General features: G+C 35.7%; 1 protein-coding gene across 1 annotated transcript; it reads right to left on the bottom strand.

Annotated features, from left to right (window-relative positions):
• Positions 1 to 3,353: 3,353 nt before the first annotated feature.
• On the bottom strand, positions 3,354 to 13,109 carry bloc1s5 (biogenesis of lysosomal organelles complex-1, subunit 5, muted). Its single transcript, XM_079863709.1, has 5 exons — positions 12,916 to 13,109; positions 12,157 to 12,239; positions 11,883 to 12,012; positions 7,811 to 7,869; positions 3,354 to 4,922 (listed from the first exon to the last, which is right to left on the bottom strand). Exons 1-5 carry the CDS (start codon positions 12,932 to 12,934, stop codon positions 4,749 to 4,751), a joined length of 465 nt encoding a protein of 154 aa, XP_079719835.1. The 5' UTR covers positions 12,935 to 13,109; the 3' UTR covers positions 3,354 to 4,748.
• Between the last annotated feature and the right edge of the window lie 9,493 nt (positions 13,110 to 22,602).

The following is a 22,602-nucleotide window of genomic DNA, read 5'->3' as shown; positions in this document are numbered from 1 at the left end:
CGTAAGTGTACGCTGATTGGCCAAACGCACACAAAAACACCAGCACCTGTCATTTTTTAAAAAGCTGTGTAGATACACAGATTAGCCTATATTTACTCCACAATCTAACTCTACGAACAAGGAAAACAGTGATAGATGGATCTCTCTCTTAACCTTTCGGCTAAGGAGAAAATCCAACGCAACTTTGATGGAACCAAGCGAAACATGATAATGTATTTCTGATCAGCTAGCGACATTGGGCATCAACCACACGGCAAACATGTGGTATATGAAATAATATTTCATATACTGTTTACTTTCTTTGTATAACAGTTCTATATAATAACATATTAAGACTGTTAAACAGATTGTAAGCTGATGAAGACGGAGAATGGTAGCACTGTGTGTTCAGGCTCTGGTGTTCTCAGCAGCATCAAAATAAATGTCACAACAACAAGCACGACTTACGTCATTTCAGAGTTCTTACTGACGGTGCGAATGCAACCAGGAAAATGGCCCTAGGGGAACATTTACTTCTTGGAGAACCACCCTGATGGCTAGTTCCTATAACTAAGTTCCTATAAATACTTGGTGCAAAAGCCCTTATTTACTCACCCCAAAACAGCACCAAATGAGTGTCTTTTTACAAGTAAATAAAACCATTACTCGACAATGGTTGGTCATTTTATTAGGAGCTACAATGCAACACATGGTCTAACTTAATGGTTTAGTTCTTTAGTCAAGCACATATATTGTCAAATACAACTTTGTTTCCTGGTGGACTGAGAAAAACATGCAAAGCAGGAATTTATGATGCATCAATAATGCATATTCCATCACATTGTCAGGATTATGTTTAAATCTGTTTAGTTTCGTTGTGTTTTGGATTAATTTTCCCTTTTATCAGTGTTCCTGATCATTATTAGTTTCCATGGTTTCTGATTAAACACGCACCTGTTTCTGTTCCAGTTAATCTTGTTCTTAATGCTGCCTTTACGTGCTATCGGAATTATGATAAACATGAGTTTCCTAGTTAAAAAATGGACATGAACGCCCTCCCAAGTTGTTTTTAGCACTGGGAAGCTCGGGGATAATTTTGATTTCCAAGTTCCTGAGTTGGGCAGGCCATAAACTTTAAACATGGTGGAGGGGAGAATGATTGCTTCTTCATTAGTTTTTTTCCACAACAGCTACATCACCTTGTCTTGTCGTTAAAGTAGTGCATATTTACAAATATGAATAATCATTTGAAGCATATTGTATGTTTTATACACAGTGAAAATAACCTGTATTTGACCGAAATTCCAGAATAATCAGCAAGCGGACAATCTAGTGTGGTGAAAGTTTATATGGTTGTAAATGAATGGGACGCCAAAATGTCATTTTGGCTTTAATAAGATTTTCCTAATAAATAGAATAAACCTGGTGTCCTCCATGATTCCTGTTCTTTCCGACAACAAAGCACTTGAATGCGACAAGCTCGTAATCACAACTTCAGAAGTGGGAAGTAGGAAATTTCCAATAACACATGAAGGCGTTGTTTCTCCTTAATTTATGATTAAAGACTTAATCTCTCTGAATCTTACTACAGCCGCACACCGTGACACATATATAGCTGCAAAGTGATGGCGCAGCTGCTTCACAATAACATAATTTCCACAGAGACGTTTAAATTGGCTGAAAGAATAAGCTAAAGGGCCATAATCACGCTCTTGGGATTTGTACATCCACTGTGTTTTTTTTTTTTACCTTTCCAGTATTTTCTGTCTATTTTCTTTTCTCAAGCAGAGCTGCAATAGCAAACAGGCACAGATGAAAGGTGCCTTGTTGGCGAGGCAGGTCCATGTTTCCGCGGTGTCACTCCTCATTAGCTGCCAATGACTGACTCGGATTTGCCATGGAGGAGACAACCTCAAAATATCTGCCTCTGCAAATATCTCACACTCGATGTGTAAATGCCAATGGGAACTCTATAGCCCTGGTCTGAGAGAAACCTCGGATATGAAGAATGACAAAGCCAAAGACTGACATATTCCAAGCCCAATTCAGCTGCTTGCTAATATGAATGCTAATAATTAATAGTACAGCTCATTTCACCTCTAAAAACCTTGGGGAAAAAATCTGCCGGTTTGATTTTTTTTTTTTTTTTTGTTAAATGTCAAATCCAGAATCAACATTTACAAAATTAAAATTCAAAACATGTTGTCACTGTTCTAACGCCACTTTGAAAATCATTAACCCTAAGTAGCCTATGAGCAATAGTAATATAGCAAACACTACTAAAAAGTGGTCTGTCAATTACACAGCATATCATATTTAGTTGATAGACACATGACAGCATTAGAGAAATGTCTGGAGGCAGTTGTACTGTAATTGGATGAATTATGTTTTGCTAGCTATTGAATTACCATAACCTTCACTTTAGAATTAATTATACGTTATGTATTATTCAGGTTAATTATGAACCTGTATAGTAGTTCTAAGTAGTCCTCTGGGAGGTATGAAAAAAAAAGAAGTAGTTTCTGTTTAGCTAATAGTGAACTACCACATTCAACTAAGCACTATTACTTACTAATTCTTTAATCAGAGTTTCTTGTTAGTTAATAGAAGTTATATTGTTAATATTGCGTTACTCATTTGTTCCTGCAGTTCATCATTAATGATGGAACAGTATTCTAAAGTTTTACCGAATGTTTTTATTTATTCTTAAATGATGGCAGATTGGAAGCAAACTAAATTTGATTTTGGTTTATATAACTAAAAGTACTAAAAGCTGGAAAAGCAACATCATGACCCAAAAACATCTCAAAGAAGCTAAAACAGGTTTACGTTTAAATTTAATTTCCTGTTCATTGCTTTATGTTGATGTCCAAAATATTGTTTCATTCATCTCTGAAATATATCTTCCACAGGTACGTCCACACAGAAAAACATCTGGACGATCAATAAACAGATTTGTTGCGCTAACATTAGCAGTGTGTAAATGCTCGGGACACACTGTAGCTATAGCTTGTGAAGAACTGACAGTCCAAATGCTCCACCCATGTCAAAGGCAGCTCCGATTAATTAAATGTGCCGTCTGACCTTTACTATTGTGTGGAAAACACAGGGACATGTGAGGAGAAAGGACAGCTTTCTGGCCAAGGGCTCAATCTAAAGCAGGTGCACAGATGGCTTAAACACATTCCGACATGTTTAATGCAGGAGATTTTATACAAACACATCTGTCAGAAAAAAACTGTCATATGAGAGGGTTCTTACAGTTCCTGACTGATGTGAAAATGCCTATGATTAGATGTAAACTTAACGGATTTGAGAGGCACATGTGTGCCATGATGGAGATTTGTATATGAACTGAATGATCTCACGAAAGTAAGACTCAAATTTGCAGTTTAATTTGAACCTGAATATGATTTCACAAGCTTTAATGCAGAAACATATTAAATACAAGTAAATATAGCCTAATACAAGATGAAAACCTTCTGTAAAATCAACAAGGCTGTAAAGGAAAAATTCAGCCCAAAAGGAATGTTATGAAGCAATATACTTTTATGTCATTCAAAGCCAATACGATTTTCTTTTTCCTATTGAATACAAGGAGAATTTTAAGATATTTCTCAGTAAAAACCTTCCTCTGCCCAGCAACTCTCAAATCCCATCCCATTCTCCATCCTGCATATTCAGCTTAGCAGATATTGTTGAGCTGCATGTTCTTCACACATTGTCATTTTGTTTTTTACAGAAGAAAATAACAGCATAGGGGTTTCCCTTGTGAAAAAGAGATGTACTTCAGTGTTATAGAACTTGTAGTGTACTTCAAATCTTAATAGTGTGTAGGCCTACAGTACTTAAAAAAAAAAAACATACTGTATAAAAGTACCTTCATGACCATTTCTTTACACACAGATACACTTTTAAAAGATATACACGTAAAAGTATTTACAGTCCTGCTTCCCTATGTTTAAAAAAGACACTTATTTCGATGTGTTGACTAAAATACTACAACACATGTAAAGTACATGATTTTGATTTTAGCTTTTTATTGTTATATTTGATGGTACATGTAAAGTTAATATATTTTAAATGTATTAAATTGCAACTTCATTACAAATGTGTAACTGAAGACTTGTGCCATCTAAAATTTTCTTCTAAAAGGAGTATTTTTATCAAGCTCGCATATTTAAGTTCAGTAATTTCACTTTAATGACAATTAATAGGTCATTTTCATTGCCATTAAAGTGAAATAACTGAACATAAACATACAAGCTTGATAAAAATGATCATTCAAGAAGGAAATTTCAGATGGCACTTAGAGGCTTTTGCATCTGAAGTCTTCAATTACAAATACATTGAAATACATCACATACAAGTTTCAACAGATATTACATTCAAGTAAAATTTAGTTTACCATAAATGCTTCTCAGTACATTCTGCAGTGCAAGCATATTTCAAAGATATTTGCTTAAATCCTACTTAAGTGGGTCAAAAAAGTGGATAAGTGGGTACATTCAGTTTGCACATAAGTATATTCTTTTAAAGTACATCTGTCACAAGAACTCTTTCTAAAAGTAAGTTGAAGAGTATTTACACAAAGGTTGCAACGACATGAGAGTGAGTAGATGATGACAGAGTTTTCATTTTTGTATAAAATATTTATTTAATGTCATCATCAACAGCATCAACAAAATGGAAAAAGGAAATAATTGGACTACACTGGCATGTCATCAGTAAAAACACGAGTACATTAACAGTCACACACAGGTTGAGGTTCAGAAGCTGCTGTACTTGGCCAGGTCTTTCTTCATTTCATCATATTGAGCACTGAGTCGGCCCACAGCTTTAGCGTGCTCCTCATCCACCTCCTCCTTCAGACGAGACTGCTCCTTCAGGAACTCCTCCCAGTCCTGCTTCCGCCTCTCCACACACAACTGAAGATGTGTGCTCTGATCACACACACACACATCAACACAAGTTACATATGCCAGTTACTTATAATCAGCTGTCACAAGAATTTGTTTGCAATTGACCATTACAAATATAGTCGCTATGTTTGCAATATAGCTACTGCATACTACACCGTGTACAATGCCTTCCATGTTTAAAAACAGTTAGTGAAACAGTATACTTCAGACAAAGATCAATATTTAAATCTGTAGACTGCTATACTGCTGTCATATGACCTCACCCAAATGTTTAATTCGGTTTATGTTCTGTTTTATGGACTTTTAGTTCTTTTTTCATTGTTTCCCAGTGTTTCTGTACCTGTGCCCTTTGTTCCCGCTTCTCATTTGTTGTCATATGGTTATCTGCCCCATAAGAATATTAGGCCTATATACAGTGCTATGCATAAGTGAATACACCCATGCTAAAGTTGACTAAAAAGAGGAATAAAAAATCATCTTTTGGAAATTGAACTTAATGCCTTAATTTAAAAAATTAGGAAAAATCCAACCTTTAAGGACACCAATTTTCTTTGTGAATGAATAATGTATCGTAAATAAATAAATGTTCTTCCTTAAAATACAGGGTGCATAAGTTTGGACACCCCTATGTTAAATTCCCATAGAGGCAGGCAGATTTTTATTTTTAAAGGCCAGTTACTTCATGGATCCAGGATACTATTCATCCTGATAAAGTTCCCTTGGCCTTTGGAATTAAAATAGCCCCACATCATCACATAGCCTTCACCATACCTAGAGATTGGCATGGGGTACTTTCCATAAGATCATCTCTCAATGCAAATCAAACTAGCTATTAGGCTAACTGAAATAAAACCATGCCAATCTCTAGGTATGGTGAAGGCTATGTGATGATGTGGGGCTATTTTAATTCCAAAGGCCAAGGGAACTTTATCAGGATGCATAGTATCCTGGATCCATGAAGTAACTGGCCTTTAAAAATAAAAATCTGCCTGCCTCTATGGGAATTTAACATAGGGGTGTCCAAACTTATGCACCCTGTATTTTAAGGAAGAACATTTATTTATTTACGATACATTATTCATTCACAAAGATAATTGGTGTCCTTAAAGGTTGGATTTTTCCTAATTTTTTAAATTAAGGCATTAAGTTCAGTTTCCAAAAGATGATTTTTTATTCCTCTTTTTAGTCAACTTTAGTATGGGTGTCTAAACTTATGCATAGCACTGTATTAAAGCCGATAAATAAATGATTATTTCCTCCAGCTGAGATACTTCAGATGTGCACTGTTCGCCATTATGAACTGCTTGAAACATGATTGTAATCATGAAAATATAGTTAAGTCCAACATGTGCAGCGCAAGTCTCTCATATAGATTATAATGAGAAGACTTAGACTACTGTAAAATAATTTTGTGAAGTGTGCGCCTGTGTTTTAGCGGCATAAGTTACACCTTTATGACTAGCACAGTCAAGTTCGCATGTGCAATCACAGCCTTATGTTATGTTTATTTTGTGTATTTGCTTTGGTTAATTTAATTAACGCGGTAGTAAAGCGCTTCAGTTTACCGGCTTTAGTTTCAGCTCACGTGATGTACAACATTAATAACTACTGTATGATTTGGACTGATATACATTATATTATAAAGAGAACACTATTGTAATAAAAAGTTTGAAATTATTTTGGTTTAGTTGCCGTGTTTCAGCACGTTGTTACGGAAAGAGCGCATCCTCAAAAGGAGTTACACATTCTGACAAGCACGTAACTTCTTGTGCATTTGTGTCTTTATGTGCAGATAGAAGTTGTAATATTGTGTTTATGTTGCATAAATATGTGGTTAATCTGATATAGGATATGTTACGTTGAGTTAATTAACTCGCTAACAAAGTACTTCAATTAACCGGTGGTTATACAGCTCTTCAGCTTCAGCGCACGCAGCGCAGTTATATTCATTTAAGATGTTTCTTTTTCAAAAACATTAATGCATTATTGATAATAACTAGCAGTTTTATTTTTCATCAACAATATGGTTTAATTACAATCTGTCTGTGCAAAGGCTATTCTACTTTATATATCCATGGCACATGCATTTTGATTCTTTATACATGTTGTCCAATAAAAAAAAATTGGCAATAGATTATTTTCTGACAAATAAAGCTGGTTATAGGAGTGTAAAATTAATTGAATTTTTTTTTTAAAATTAAGACCACAAAGGACTCGTCCTCCTCATATAGACCTTTTTCTATTTTTGTTGTATTGTCTATGTTGTTGCTTAGCTGTGTTATTTGTCCTATGTTTCTGGTTTTGGATTATCTTCTTTGTTTTGTTGAATAAACTACATCAACCTCTTCTTCTCTTCCTTGTCTGCCCTGCACGTAACAGAATCCAGTTTGTGGATTTTGTTATTAATTTGCGATCAACAAAATTGTGTTTCCCTCCTATTATTTATTTTACTTTTGATTTAATGTAATTTTCTAAAATGTGCAATCTACACTGATTTTATGTATATTTTGGTTCAAATCTTACATTTTAATTTATTAATCATCATCAAAAATATGTATTTTTCCAAAGACAAAAAGTTTAATACAAAGTAAAAAAGATTATATATTATAAAGATTAGAGTAAAAATGTTAAAATTATTATTATTATTTTTTTTTTTTTAAAAAGCAGGAGACTTGGTGGTGTTCAGTTATGTTAGGTTTTAGAACAGTTTAGATTGCACTGGGTTACAATTGTGGCAAAGAGTTTTTTGCTCTTTGCTTTTGCTTACGCCGAGGACGGATAAATAAAGAGGATGTTTATGTTGCTTTACTCAAGGAACAATTAACACTAAAGCTAATTAGGAGATCTACCTTTATGCAAAGTTTAGGTTGTGCCCTATTTAATGATGCATTTCTATTTTCCTCATGTACCTCTTCAGCCTCTAGCTCCCTCTGCTGGATCCTCTGCGCCATATGATTTGCTGCTTCAACTGCAAATAGAAAAGCACACGTCAACACAATGTCAATTATTCCCATAAATACACAAATTGTTTTAACAAAAACAAATTCTCTCAGACAGGCAGACAGACAGATACAGGGGTTGACAATAAAACTGAAACACAGGCCAATATAGTGTTGGAGGTTTCAATCTTCACTGATTTTACAATCCATCAGTAAGTGCAGAGGGTGAAGGTTGACAGCAATAGCACAGCCGTACATAAAATATAGCAATCCACACAACATAATGGGATACATATCAGAGTTCGAAAGAGGATAAATTGCTGGTGCATGTCCCGCTGGCTCATCTGTGTCTAGGACAGCAAGTATTTATGGTGTATCAAAATAGCCACGGTATCCAGGATAATGTCGGTATACCTCCAGGAAGGACAAACCACATCCAACAGGAGTAACTGTAGATGCCGTCTGAAGCCGTATGAAAGGGATGTCCGGCTGCAATATCATGGCATTCTCTACTGTGCTTGATGTGCCAAGGACTAACAAACCATTCTGGAGGGCCATGTGCATCTAATGGTTCAAACATTGTACCCTGGCCTGAAGGTGAGGCCGTGTATCAGGATGACAATGCACCAATACACACAGCAAGATTGGAGACAGAATGGTTTGATGAACATGATGAACATGACAGTGAAGTTCAACATCTCCTATGGCCTGCACAGTCACCAGATCTAAATATTTTTGAGCTACTTTTGGAGGAGCAATTCAGAAAACGGAGAACTGGCCACGGTGCAGATAGACTTTGACTATGGCTTAGATATAGTAGATAGTCAGACTTCAGATAGACATCTAAATCAGACCGTTGCACAAAGCACTTAAGACTCTGACTATCTTAAGTAGGACTACACTGCAATGTATTCTGGGTAAAATAAGACACTTTTCAAAACAAAAAACATGGCGGATCGAGTAAGCGCATTCAACCGCTCAGTGCAGTTTACCCCAGCGGAAAATATGTGTTTGTTGGAGGACTAATAGTTACAAGGACATTTTACTTGGGAAATTTAGCGGAGAATGTAGTAACAAGAAGAAAAGTTAAAATTATGAGCCATTTTCCCTTTTCTTTTGGCTGTTTGTAATGTAACTGATTGTTACTGCTGGTTGCCAAGGTAACATAGAGTCTTAGACCTAAGTTAGCCTGGGGGTAAGGTGTCTAATTTTTTTGGTCTAAATTAAATCAGTCTTTATTTTTGTGAAACAGTCTAACTTGCATTAGCCAATAGTCTATGAGCAAATTTTAGACTTGTCTAACACTATAGACCGGTCTAAAATAGCTTTGTGAAACCAGCCCCAGGACTTGTATCTGTCATTCCTAAGATGAACTGATGCTGTATTGGCTGCAAAAGGAGGCCCTACACCATGCTAATAAATTATTGTGGTGTAAGACCAGTGGCTTGTTGCACAAAGCTGGTTTCAGTTGCTACAGGGAAGTTCAAGATTAGTTTGAGCAAACTCTGGTTTTTCGGGCTCAAGAAGGTGGATTGGTTTTTAGCGGGTTTCGTCACCATGGTAACTTACGCTAAATGGCTAACCTGCTCCGGAGCAGGTTTTATTCTGGGTTAGAGATCGCAAACCCAAACTGGACCAATCAGTGCAATGACATGTATCAGATGCAATAAAGCCAGTCCCCTGTATCTCTCGCTCCAAATTAAAGCAGTTTATAGTGGAAAAAACTGAAAGACCAAATTTCTCATCTTTTGCTGCTAATTATTTATAATATTTGTATTATATGAATTAATATTACTTTAAAGTTAATATAATATATTCATATAATTATTGTAGCCTATTAATTGACAAATAATAATACACTTTGCTTTTAAATTAATATAACTATAATACATGCATTTATATATAATGCTTTTAAACGTGAATTCATTTGAGCTCTTTGTGAACCTATAATTAGGCCTATTTCTTTGATTCACATGCATTGATATACAGACCCTTTCCAAAAAATTAGAATATCATGGAAAAGTTTTTTTATTTCCATAATTCCATTCAAAACGTTAAACTTCCATAGATTATAGATTCAGGGCCCACAACTTAAACGATTTCAAGTATGTAGTTGTATATTTGTACATAATTTGGGCTTCCAGCTCATAAAACCCAGAAAACAGGATTTCAAAAAATTCGAATATTACATGAAATCACACAGTAATACCATGGTCATTGAACCAGGTTTTGGTTCTTTTGGCAGTGTGGGCAGGTGCAAATCCTGCTGGAAAATGAAGGAAGCATGAAGTGCTCTAGAAATGTCCTGGTGGACGGCTGCGTTGAGTGGACAGCACAGTGGACCAACACCAGCCGATGACATGGCTCCTCAAACCAACACAGACTGTGGAAACTTCACACTGGACTTCAAGCATCTTGGATTGTGTGCCTCTCCATTCTTCCTCCAGACTCTGGGACCTTGGTTTCCAAATGAGATGCAAAATTTGCTCTCATCAGAAAAGAGGACTTTGGTCCACTGTGCTTTATTAAATCCAGAGTCAACGCAGCCGTCTACCAGGACATTTCCAGAGCACTTCATGCTTCCTTCATTTTCCAGCAGGATTTGCACCTGCCCACACTGCCAAAAGAACCAAAACCTGGTTCAATGACCATGGTATCACTGTGTAAGGCCGGTGACACACTGGCTGCGTGGCGTGAGCGTGGCGTTTCCGTTGCGTGTCAGCTGCGTGGCGTTTGCGTGGCGTTTTCCATGTCTTTGCACACCAGAAGCGTGTTTGACGCGGCGCTGCTGCTGCTGGGTGACATATGATAAGCCTCATTGGTGATATATTTGACATATGGGGAGAGAGTTGTGGAAGGCCTATACTTCATGTTAAACATAAATATATAGCAGCAAAGACAACGTCGGCAGTGTTGACGGCAAAATAGGCTACAAAATATTTCGTTCTGTATTGAGAGGTGCAGTATTTGAAAATCGATCATATTTTTTAAAATTGCATTTATATTTGCATTTATGTCAAACCCTAGACACTTTCAAACATCAAAATGACATGTATTAATATGTATTCGTGTCAAAATTACATATAAACATCTTTTCCTATTCTATTTTGCCTAGAAACGCTTCCAACACGCTTGCGTGTCGCGTGAAAAATAGGCGTCGGTTCTATTTCTAGCATGCACGCGTTTTCCGCGTGTCACGCAGGCAGTGTGCAAGCTCTAACCTCTTAACATGGGAGCCGAAATAAAAACGGACACGCCAGGCAGCTGAGACGCTCACCCCATGCATCCAGTGTGTCACCGGCCTAATTACTGTGTGATTTCATGTAATATTCAAATTTTTTGAAATCCTGTTTTCGTGGGTTTTATGAGCTGGAAGCCCAAATTACGTACAAATATACAACTACATACTTGAAATCGTTTAAGTTGTGGGCCCTGAATCTATAATCTATGGAAGTTTAACGTTTTGAATGGAATTATGGAAATAAAAAAACTTTTCCATGATATTCTAATTTTTTGGAAAGGGTCTGTAGTCTGATATTTTCTTTCAGCTGCCGTCTCAAAGATTCGCTGCAGTAGCAGTGTTTATTCCTGCCTTGTAAACGCATATAATTTCATGATCATTTTCAAAATGATCTCTTAATCTTCAGAAGAGAAGTGAATTGCACCGTCTCTCTCGCGAGAGGTTCTAGAATGTTCCGTGTGATTGGCTGTTTGCCGGACTTGTAACACTTTCAGGTGCACATGCTTCAAAGTTAATCGCAAACCCTGGATCAAACCCGAGTTGACAGAGAACGTTTATACCGAGCTTTGTGAGACCGCCAAATCTGATCTAAACCAGGTTGGATTTATCTGGATTTGGCAACTCTAAAACTATCCTTAAACTCAGAGTTTGTTCAGCTAGCTTCGTGCAACAGGCCACAGGTGTTTCAATTTCATTGTCCAACCCACTGTAGATTATTACACAAACACAGTGGCCCTTTTCTATTCCTGTTCTGTCTGACACTTTATCACACTCTTTATTATAATACATAATGAAACTTACGTCGTGTGAGAGCGTCACACAGTTTGTCATGCATATTCTCAGTGCACCGCGGCAGATCATGCTCATTAATGTCCAACGTCATCTTATTCAGGTTTTCAAGTAGACGGCATTCTCTGAAAGCACGCTTCTCCTGAGGAAACAAACATTTGTAGTGTAAACTCGGTTGTTGTCAGTACATCATAGATCATTTGGAAGCAACCATATGTTTTATTGATTAATTTTAAAAGGAAGTATCTGAATAAAAGGTATTAAAATGTAATGTAACCAGGCCTGCCTCAAACTCCCTGATGAAGTATCTGATTTCACCTTGCAGGACCGGCCTGTGATCAATCAGTCTGGACTGAATATCACCAACATCTGTGACCAAACAAATACTGTGACATTAAATAAATATCACAATTTTAAAAAAAGAGTAGCAAATTAAACAAGACATCTAAAGTGTTTTAAACTATATTCATTGAATAATTTGATGATTTTATGTTAGGTGATAGTAAAAACTATTAGATATGTTAGATAAATTATGATAAATGTGTCCTTAATGCTTTAAAAATGACATTACTTCTAGTAAATAGCATTAATAAACATTTCTGGATTTCATAATGATTAAACATGTGTGATCATTATAATTATGCATTAAGATTAATATTTGAATTCTATTATAACTAATCTAAAAATTTATTATTATAATTAAGGATAAATAGTAGTATTAATATAATAAATAATAAACCTGGGGGGAAAAAATCCTACATATTTTTGTGCATTTTGATGAGCAGTCAGCAGCATTTTTGCCCATCATATTTATATAAATGTATACAAGTGTCATTATTCAGCTCAATTCAGTGTAATTGCTAACTTCACTCGAACGAGCTAAGTAGAGGTCTATACAGGAAGCTCAATATGATTTGATTCACAGCAATGCACAAGTGCTGATATATGCTAGTGTAAATATCAATACACATTTGAATCTCGAATCGCTTTATATTGACTGCAATAATAATGCATAATACTGCACATTATCAACAACATAACTCACCCTTAACTATCTTCTCCATCACCAAGAGATGATCTGACAGCCTTACACGATGATATTTATTATTCAGTCAAAATGTGTTCAATCCACAAACTCTGATGACTGGGGAATGTAAATAAGTGAAACGTTTCTTTGCAGAATGATACAGACAACAGTGGGTTTTCACATACTTCAAAAAGTCACGTGCAATTAATAACAGGAAATAACTGCAAAATAAAAGCCCTAAAGTGAACTTCAAAATAAAAGTGTCTTTATAAAACAAAAGTCCCAACAGGACAAAGTTACTTAAAACTTCACAGGCAGCAACAGCCCTGTTTGAAGTTAATTGAAATTTAGACTCCTGCTAAACCGAGGACAAACAACACTCAACCTTATACACTTTATTGTATGTAAAACAACAACAACAACATGAGGGTGAGTAAATTATTTTAATTTATTATTTATTTTTAAATATACAATATATATATATATATATATATATATATATATATATATATATATATATATATATATATATATATATATATATATATATGAATTATTAATTAATTAATGCCAGTATTACTAGTAGTGGCTGTATAATTGAATTAGACTATTCTGTATATTCCTACATTTATACACTGAGGTTCCCAATATTACCAAGATCCAGTCTCTCTGCTGCCCCCTGCAGCGCGTTTGCAGTGGTGGTTGTTAATTATTGATAACTAGCTAGCTTTATTCTTATGCTAAGTATTCTTAAGTAAAGTTTAAAAATGTAAAGAACATTTGTCATTCAGTTATTTGTAACTGCATCATTTCATTCAGATAAGCTTTTTGTCTTACAGAACAATACCATTTGGTTTGAAGAGATAAAACTCGTCCTGACAGATTTTAAACACCTGAGACGGAATGTCCTTTAAAGATTTGTTAATGTAGGCCTACGTAACAGTTGCCAGCAGACATTATGGTTTGACAGAAGGCACAAAAGTTGAGAAGTTCACTGAATTTAATACATAGGCGGCCTACTCTGAAAGTATGTGAATTCTGATGCAGTCATAAACTTTACGACAGCATTTTATTTATTCATTTTAACAGCAAGTGTCAGAATAAAAGGTTATATAATAAAAGCAGGCCTTCCTCCAGTTCCCTGATGAAGTATCTGATTTCTCCCTGCAGGACTGGCCTGTGATCAATCAGTCTGGACTGCTTTCTGCCTTACAAAACAGGGTGTGGGATCATTCATCAGAACATATTACTTTTTCCAGGTATCCTTGTGTCTCTCCTTGGATACAAGTGATTTCGCAGTAGCAGCCCAGCCGTAAATTCCATCCTGGTCAAGCCCAGTATCATTTTTATGGATCACCTGGGTGCTGGTGTTATTCAGTTGTTTCAGAGACTGCAGTTTGTTAAATTTAGCAGCTGTGTGTCCATATAAGTGAGCACTGCATATACTGTTATTCATTCAATCTGCAAATTAAATGTTCAATGTGATACAGTTCTTTGAGCCTGCATAGTGTGCATGCAGAGTTCACTAAAAAAAGTAAAGAATATTATCACTGCAACCTATTTACTACTGCAAATGACATTATTAAAATTGTAGATAGTAACGTAATCTATTACATTACACATTTTAATGTAATCTGATTTCTTTTTGATGACTTTTAGATGAATTTTGACCCAACTTTTTTATAACATTGATTTGAACAGTGCAATCTTGTACCATATTGTAATAAACAAAACAAAACAAAAAAAAAAATTTTTTTTGTTATCAACAACATGAAGTTCATTAGACATTGCATTATGTCAGGGTTTACCAAACTAGGGTTTGTTAAAGAACTGCAGGGAGTTCGTAAATTGATGAAAAGCTAATGCATCTTAAAAATGTTAAATAAAAAAAGAGTCATTTTAAGATTAAAGCAATCAAAATAAAACAGCAACTAACAAAAAAAAAAAAAAAAAAATATATATATATATATATATTTTATTTGTTTATGCAGTGGGCCTCTCAATTTTCTACGTAATTATAGTCGCCTGACTAGTGGCCGGTCTGTGTGTGCAATTTCATTTCAAATTATTTTCATGGTATGTTATTAATGTTTTTCTTTTGTAAAATCAACTTATGATTTATGTGGTTCAAATAACAATATTTTGAGTTTCTGTTGATAAAACAGCTGTAACTAAACCATTTATTTTTTTTTTTTCAATGAACTTAAAATTTTAAGGCAAACAATTTTAACTTACTTTTTTTTTTTACTATATTTTTTGTTTTGGGAGATATAGGGGGAATCTATTAATTTACTGCCATTCTATTAAGTAATCATTTAATCAATAAAAAAAGTAACTGTAATCTAATTATGAGTATTTTAAAATATAATCTAATCTAATTTATATTTTGGAATATAGTTATGTAAACCAGATTACATATAATGAGTTACTTCCCAGCACTGAATGCCTGTTATATATCACCATAATTAAATCTCACAGAAATGATCTTTTAATATATATGCAAGTGGATCTTAGATTGGAATCAGAAAAACGATTCAAGTAAGTTCCTTTATTAATAACCTCACATCACACGCAACATTTTATCTACCTATGCAAAAAAACATTTGCAACACATTTGTTTATTTATATTTGTATATTATTTATATTTGATTAAAAAAACAAACAAAAAAAAAAAACACAATTTACATTGGCACTAGATGGAGACAAAGTATTACTTAGCTACGATTTTCTGGCATACGTAAATGAATGAACAGTGATGACAATGAGGAAAAATAAATGAACACTCCAATACAACACATATTTAAGTTCATATGAAAATTTTTCTTTATCCAGGTTATTGTAGAATTATAATAAGCATGTATTAGGTACATCTGGTTTAAAATATTCCTATTTAAATGAAATGATGAAGCCACATGAATGGGCAGATGTTTATTAAGAATGAACTCTACATTAAAAGTGTATTTATGTACACTGTACATCTGAAGATTCACACAATCTTCGAAAAATATGTATTTCATGTGTTCAAATGCATCATTACTGATTCAGTCCCTGCTATACAATACACTCTCATTATACTCTTTACTGCCATTTATTTACAATTATTTCAGTACATATTGACATATTTATAATTTGATTTTCTTTTAGCAAGGCATTCACTTATTTAGCACAATTTTAATAATATTGGGTTTTCTTAAAAAAAAGAAGAACATTTACATCTTTAGGAGCAAAATAAGAGAAGAGTTGACAGAAACAAGATCATTGGACATCTGCTTCTTTTTTTTTGAGACTATAAATAGTATATTTTGCGTTCAGTATGTTGAGAGCGAGAGATTATTGCTATAATGAGAATGTGTCTCTCAGCATCATCATCTCTATTGCAGCTAATGCTGAGCTTCATGAAACCAGCATCAGCGCACATGCGGGATCTGTGCATTTACAATGGCAGAGAATGACATTCATTTCTTAATGTTGTGGGTCCCATAGACCCTATTGTTAACATTTTTCATTGTTGGGTGTTAGATGAGACAAGTTTAAAATCAATCCTGATTAGGATTAGGAAAAGTCATCACAATTATATTTAGTCATCAATGTTTAGTCTCACAGACTACAAACAAAACATGGTTTAATAATGAGCTTTATTAGTAACTAATGAATGATATTTTTGTTCTTTGGAAAGAGACTTGTTCTTTTCAAAATACAGTAAAAGTGGTAATATTGTGAAATATTATATTCTATATGAATATATTTTAAAATGTAATTTATTCCTGTGATCAAAGCTGAATTAGAGTCACCTGATCCTTCAGAAATAATTATAATATGCTGATTTGATGCTCAAGAAACATTTATTATTATCAATGTTGAAAACAGTTGTGTACACTTTTTTTTTTCAAGATTTTTTGATAAATAGAAAGTTCAAAAGAACAACATTTATCTGAAACAGAAAGCTTTTGTAACATTGTACAATACCGTTCAAATTGTTTTTTAGTTTATTTTGTGGAAATAAATACATACTTTTTATTCAGCAAGGATGCATTAAATTGAGCAAAAGTGACAGTAAAGACATTTTTCATGTTACAAAAGCTGCCAACACAGAAATAAATTACATTTTAAAATATATTCAAATAGAAAACAATCATTTTATATTGCAATAATATTACTTACCGATCCCAAACTTTTGAACAGCATGTGAATACTGTGATACTTTTCCCCCCAGGATTCTTTGATAAATAGGAAGATTAAAAATACAGCATTTATAATATTTAATAAAGAAATCTTTTCTGTCTCTTTTCCATAAGTGCTAAATAAAAGTATAAATAAATGACCCCAAACGTATGGGGCTAGTTGTCACAGGGATGTAGTGATGTGGTTTTGAGTCACAAGTCTAATTACACAAATGTAAATGTACCAGCAATGGTTTTGTATGCGGGTTTCAAATCGTTCCTGTAGCTGTAAATGTAACTCCATCTTGTGTTATTGCTTCATTATTGCTTCATTATTATTTTACTTTTTAATTTTGGTATGATAGGCTCACTGAAAAAAATTTGGAGCAGGATTTACTTGAAAAAAGCTAGGCAACTTTTTTCATTCAGAAAATGCTAGTAAATTTACAAAGATTTGCCAAGTAAAAACCTAAACATATGTATCAGTAGCTTTAATTAGAAATCTTTAAGTTAAATTTACTTGGAATATGGAATTAAGTAAACTTTACTTAACCTAGTTAAGTGAAAGTAACAAAGAAAATAAGTAATTTTAACTTGGTTAGTTAAAGGTTGATTAATATCAATATAGTTGAAATTTCCTTTGCATTACATTTCACTCAAATAATAATATTGAATTATACCAGTCATTTATAGTATGTGCTTTACTTAGATTATCTAAGTAATTTATACTACATCATGTCAGATGTTAAGCATCATGTGAATGCAAAGACCTCAATACTTGGTAGACAATACACAATGACGGTAACATTTGATGGATCATTTTTGTGTTTGAATGTGTCATTTTGAGCAGAAAATTTACTCGAAATGTCACAAAATGGCAAGTTACTAATCCTGACAACAAAAGCAATGATAAAACAGTGTAAATACAGCTGGAAACCAGTGAAAAATGAACCTCATTAATTATTCAAGGTCCAGTGCATGATGGGAACCCCAGTATCAGAAAAGTTGAGTAATTTTTACTTAATTTTATTGAGTTGATATTTACGCTTTCATTTCTACTCGCTTGAATTAAGTACTGGAATGGAATTTACTTAGTTTTTTAAATTATTGCCTGAACTAACTTTTTCATGTAAATTACATTGTTTTTTTTCAGTAGTATTTACTTCACCAAAAAATCATTTTTTACAGTTTAACTGCAAGTTCCTAGTGACAATATGCTCTGCTTTTGGGGTCAACGTGTGTTCTTGATTAACTCAATTTTTATCCAAATAACGGTCTGAACTTAGCTAAAATACTGCATTCTTTTCAGGTAACACATGTATGTGCCTCAGTGCAGACCTTTTCCATTGCTTGGATAACAGTTCCTTTGTAATAGTGGTTTGCGTGTGGTAAAAATGAAAATATGGCACATTGCAACACAGATGTGGTGATATTGGCTCTTCATTTAACAGGGACTTTAACTGTAACATACTGACATACTGGGTAGATTACTTACAAACCGTAGTTCATTACGGCATACAAATTACATGATGCAAATGGTAGTTAGTAACATTGCATTACACTTTTTAGGTATAATCTGACTATTACTTTTGACCTTACTTTTAACTTGTTTTTCACATAGATTGGAATAGGATAATCTTATAGCAATATAAAATTACATAGAGTAAAAAAAAAATGCTACTAGGCTACTGCCATTTTGTGAATATAAAGTAATCATGTAATCAATAAAACTGTAAGAATATGAATATTTTAAAACATAATAATCTAATTATCGAATTTTGGAATCTGATTACTTAATCCAGATTGCATTTAATCAGACAGCACTGTGTACATATGACATACCCACCTCATCACCTTTAGTGCTGACATTCAAACCACTGTACTGCAGATCCCTTCACATATAGTTTCTCACTGTCCAGCGTCTTTCAGCGAGAGATCGTAACATGGTCACTTTATTCTTCTCCTTCTCTCTGCTTTCCCCTTCTTACATCATCTCCTCTGTATCTTTCTTCAATCCTTTCTCCAGGGTCCTCATTATATGATTTTTTTTAATTTTTTTTTTACTTAGGACCCTTTTTACACATAGCAAAGTCATGGTAGTTGTGTGAACGATGTAAATTGTATTTCCTATGCTGTGTGTATTACAAACCCAGCAGAGCTCAATATGATGCCATCTGACAACATGCCATGAGCACTTGAGAACACAGCTTTACTTTAGATGTCTGTGCTAATGTTTGAGAGCTTGAAACTTGGATTGGAGAAATTAGTGTGTAGTGTTATGACAAAATATTGTCTGTAATTTGTATTAAATTATGAAAAATGTGGACTGAAAAAAAAAAAAATATATATGTAGGCTGTTTTAATGGTTTTGACAACACTGGCTTTAGTTTTCAGTTGAGAAAAACTGCAAATGAAATGTATCCTCTGATCATTAGATTAAGCCAAGTTTAAAATTCTTCTTTCATTTAGTTGACAGAGTTAAAGGTTTTTACAGAGTTTTTTTTTTTTTTTGAATCACTTCATAAACCCGGAAACACTGTCAACCAATATTAGGTGACTGATATATTAACAAACCCCTCTTTAAAAGCCTTCAGAAAATAGATACAAACTAGATAATAAAAAAAACCCCAGATAAAACTGGAAAGTTTGGTGTATGTAAGTACTACTGAAGTGGAGATTTCTGACTCGGTGCAGGAGAAAAATAATAAAATAAACACTTAAATGTGTATTTTGGATGTTTTCCTTCCACTAGTCTGAAAAAATTGAACAGGTCTTGAAAAAAAACAAAACAATGATCTTGCCTTAAGTTTTGTGTTTATCCAGAAACTGACCCTTAGGTTTAATTAACTCGGACTTTAATATTATATAACTTAACATAAACATGACACATTTTTAAAAATGATATGATTGGGATTCAAAAGAATGGAATTTAGTAGTGTGCAGGTCTTGTGTGTTGCTGTAGAGCTCCTGACTCCTGGAGCGGTTAGAGAACAGAAAGTGTTTAGTAGGAGGTCTGAGACAAGCTTTACAAAACATACCCACCAGGGCCGGCTCGAACACGCGCACACACACACACACACACACACACACACACACACACACACACACTCACACATGCGTTTACCCCTCCTCGCCATCTCTGGCCACGGAGCTCACATTACCCAATGGGTATCATTATTTTACAGTGAATGGCTTTCTCTCTCTCCCTCGTTCTCTTGTTTACTCGCTCTCGCAGTCTTTTATCTTCCTTTTCTTGCCGCAGAGGCGGCCGCGGGGACTCGGGAGGCGGGTGGTGGCGTGAAACAGGTGGAGGACCTCTCGTGACCCGAGGCCCTGGCGAGAGCTCTCATCCTGGGGCTGACCAACCTGCCCTACTCTCTTGCTCTGCCTCCCTCTCCGTCAGTCAGATCCAACCCTGGGCAAAAGAGCAGGTCACCAATCCTGGTACCGTTTTACCCCCTGAGAGTCCAGCAGCACAGAGAGGAAAACAGCCCGTCACGGCCGGTGTCGGAGTTAGTCTGCGCGTTCTCTCGGGGGCTGAACGGAGTCCACTGGACCCCTCCTGTAGTCTGAGAATCAACATATGCACTTATCATCATGTGCTTTTCTGGAAACCCCAGCAACCCTGTCAGGCCTGTCTGGCAATGCTAAACTGTAAAGCTCTTTGGGTGGAATCGCCGTGTCTTTCACAATTAATGTTCACGGCAGATTTGAGAGCCAGGGAATGCGGATGTGCGCGCGAGTGTGCGCGGACTTGTCACTGTCACATCCCCCCCGTGGATTTGCGACGGTGTCCGAGTCAAACTGCCGGCAACAGGCGGAGAGATGCCCGAACCTGTGGAAGCGCGGATCCCGTGAGGAGCGCACAATCAAAGTGACAGGCCGGCGGTGGAAGTGGGGACATTCTCCGTGTGTGAGCAAAACAAGTCCGCTGGCAGCGGCTCCCCCCGCCACCTCTCTCGTCCCCTCAGCGGCCGTGTGTAGGAGTGCAACGATCTCCTCTGACGCTTGTGGAAGTTTCAGCGGCCCGCGGTTTCCCGGACTGGATGCCGGGGGTGCCCAGGGGTGCTCGCGTTGGGAGCGGTGCCGTGCCGGATTAGGACCTCGCTGGCTGAGTTTGATGGCAGACCTGGAAAGACAAACCCTGCCAGGCACAAACTGCTCAGCCACATGATGTCAGGAGGATGGAAAAAAAAAAAATCTAGCCATGCAGCGGCAGAGCGCACAGACAGATGACACCCAGCAGGAAGCTGAAGCCAAATCTGTAAGCATCCACAATCCAGCTGGCTCGCCCTAGGGTACCTGTCTCACAGAGGAGACTCCACAACACCCCATGAGCTGTCAAATTAACTCACAGATCTGGAAGGATGGAAGCGATGTGTCCCCACATACTCAACAGGGGCCACTATAAAGTGCTTTAATTCGTCGTTGCCTCCTCTGCTTATAAATTTAAAATATAGGACATAACGAAACAGTAGAAAAACACAACATACGCGTTCAGTAGACGGAGAGGCAAACGTTCACACCAGCTTGAGCGAGCGCGCACAGACATGTACACGCTGCTGAAATGTAAAGCCTGTGGTGGTTCACAATCATTGCCCATTGCTCTGCAGTCACCTGGGAATTGTGTTTATAGAGAAACACACTTTTCTCATTCTGCTCAATACACAGTGACCTCATTTCCATACCGCATGTCTTAAAAGACTTTGAACTTTCAAAATTGACAATTCTTATTTTATATGGAATTATGTGCATTATTTTTTTAATTATTTTTTTCTGTGGCGTGATTTTTGACCGACTGCGGTCTCTTGTCGGTAGTTGCTGAAAGCAAACTAAAACGTAAAAAAAACTGTGCAATAGTGGAATGACATTGTTGCAATAGTTTAGCTAGCTACACTGAACAAAATTATAAATACAACACTTTTGTTTTTGCCCCCATTTTTCATTAACTGAACTCAAAGTTCTAAGACTTTTTTCTATGTACACAAAAGGCCTATTTCTCTCAAATATTGTTCACAAATCTGTCTAAATCTGTGTTAGTGAGCACTTCTCCTTTGCCGAGATAATCCATCCACCTCACAGGTGTGGCATATCAAGATGCTGATTAGATACCATGATTATTGCACAGGTGTGCCTTAGGCTGGCCACAATAAAAGGCCACTCTAAAATGTGCAATTTTACTGTAATGTGTGGGTGTGGGTGTGGGGGTGTGGGGGTGTGGGGGTGTGGGGGTGTGGGTGTGGGGGTGTGGGGGTGTGGGGGGTGACCACCATTTTCCTCACGCAGTGCAAAACATCTCCTTCGTATAGAGTTGATCAGTTTGTTGATTGTGGCCGGTGGAATGTTGGTCCACTCCTCTTCAAAAAAGATTTGAAAAAAATCTAATTTAAAGTGCAAAATTTTTCAAAACATTTCCACTATTGTATGTTGTTGCCATATGGCAACATATCAAAGTACCTTAAAACAATATTTTTTCCATTTTTTTTCCATTTTTGTTTTTTTTTGTTTTACAGCACTTCAAGTTAAGCCATTCTAAGAAAAGAAA

This window comes from Squalius cephalus (genome assembly GCF_949319135.1).
Source record: "Squalius cephalus genome assembly, chromosome: 25".
NCBI classification, from domain to species: Eukaryota; Metazoa; Chordata; class Actinopteri; order Cypriniformes; family Leuciscidae; genus Squalius; species Squalius cephalus.
The sequence above is the reverse complement of the archived record's forward strand: the minus strand, read 5'-3'. Positions and strand labels throughout refer to the sequence as shown.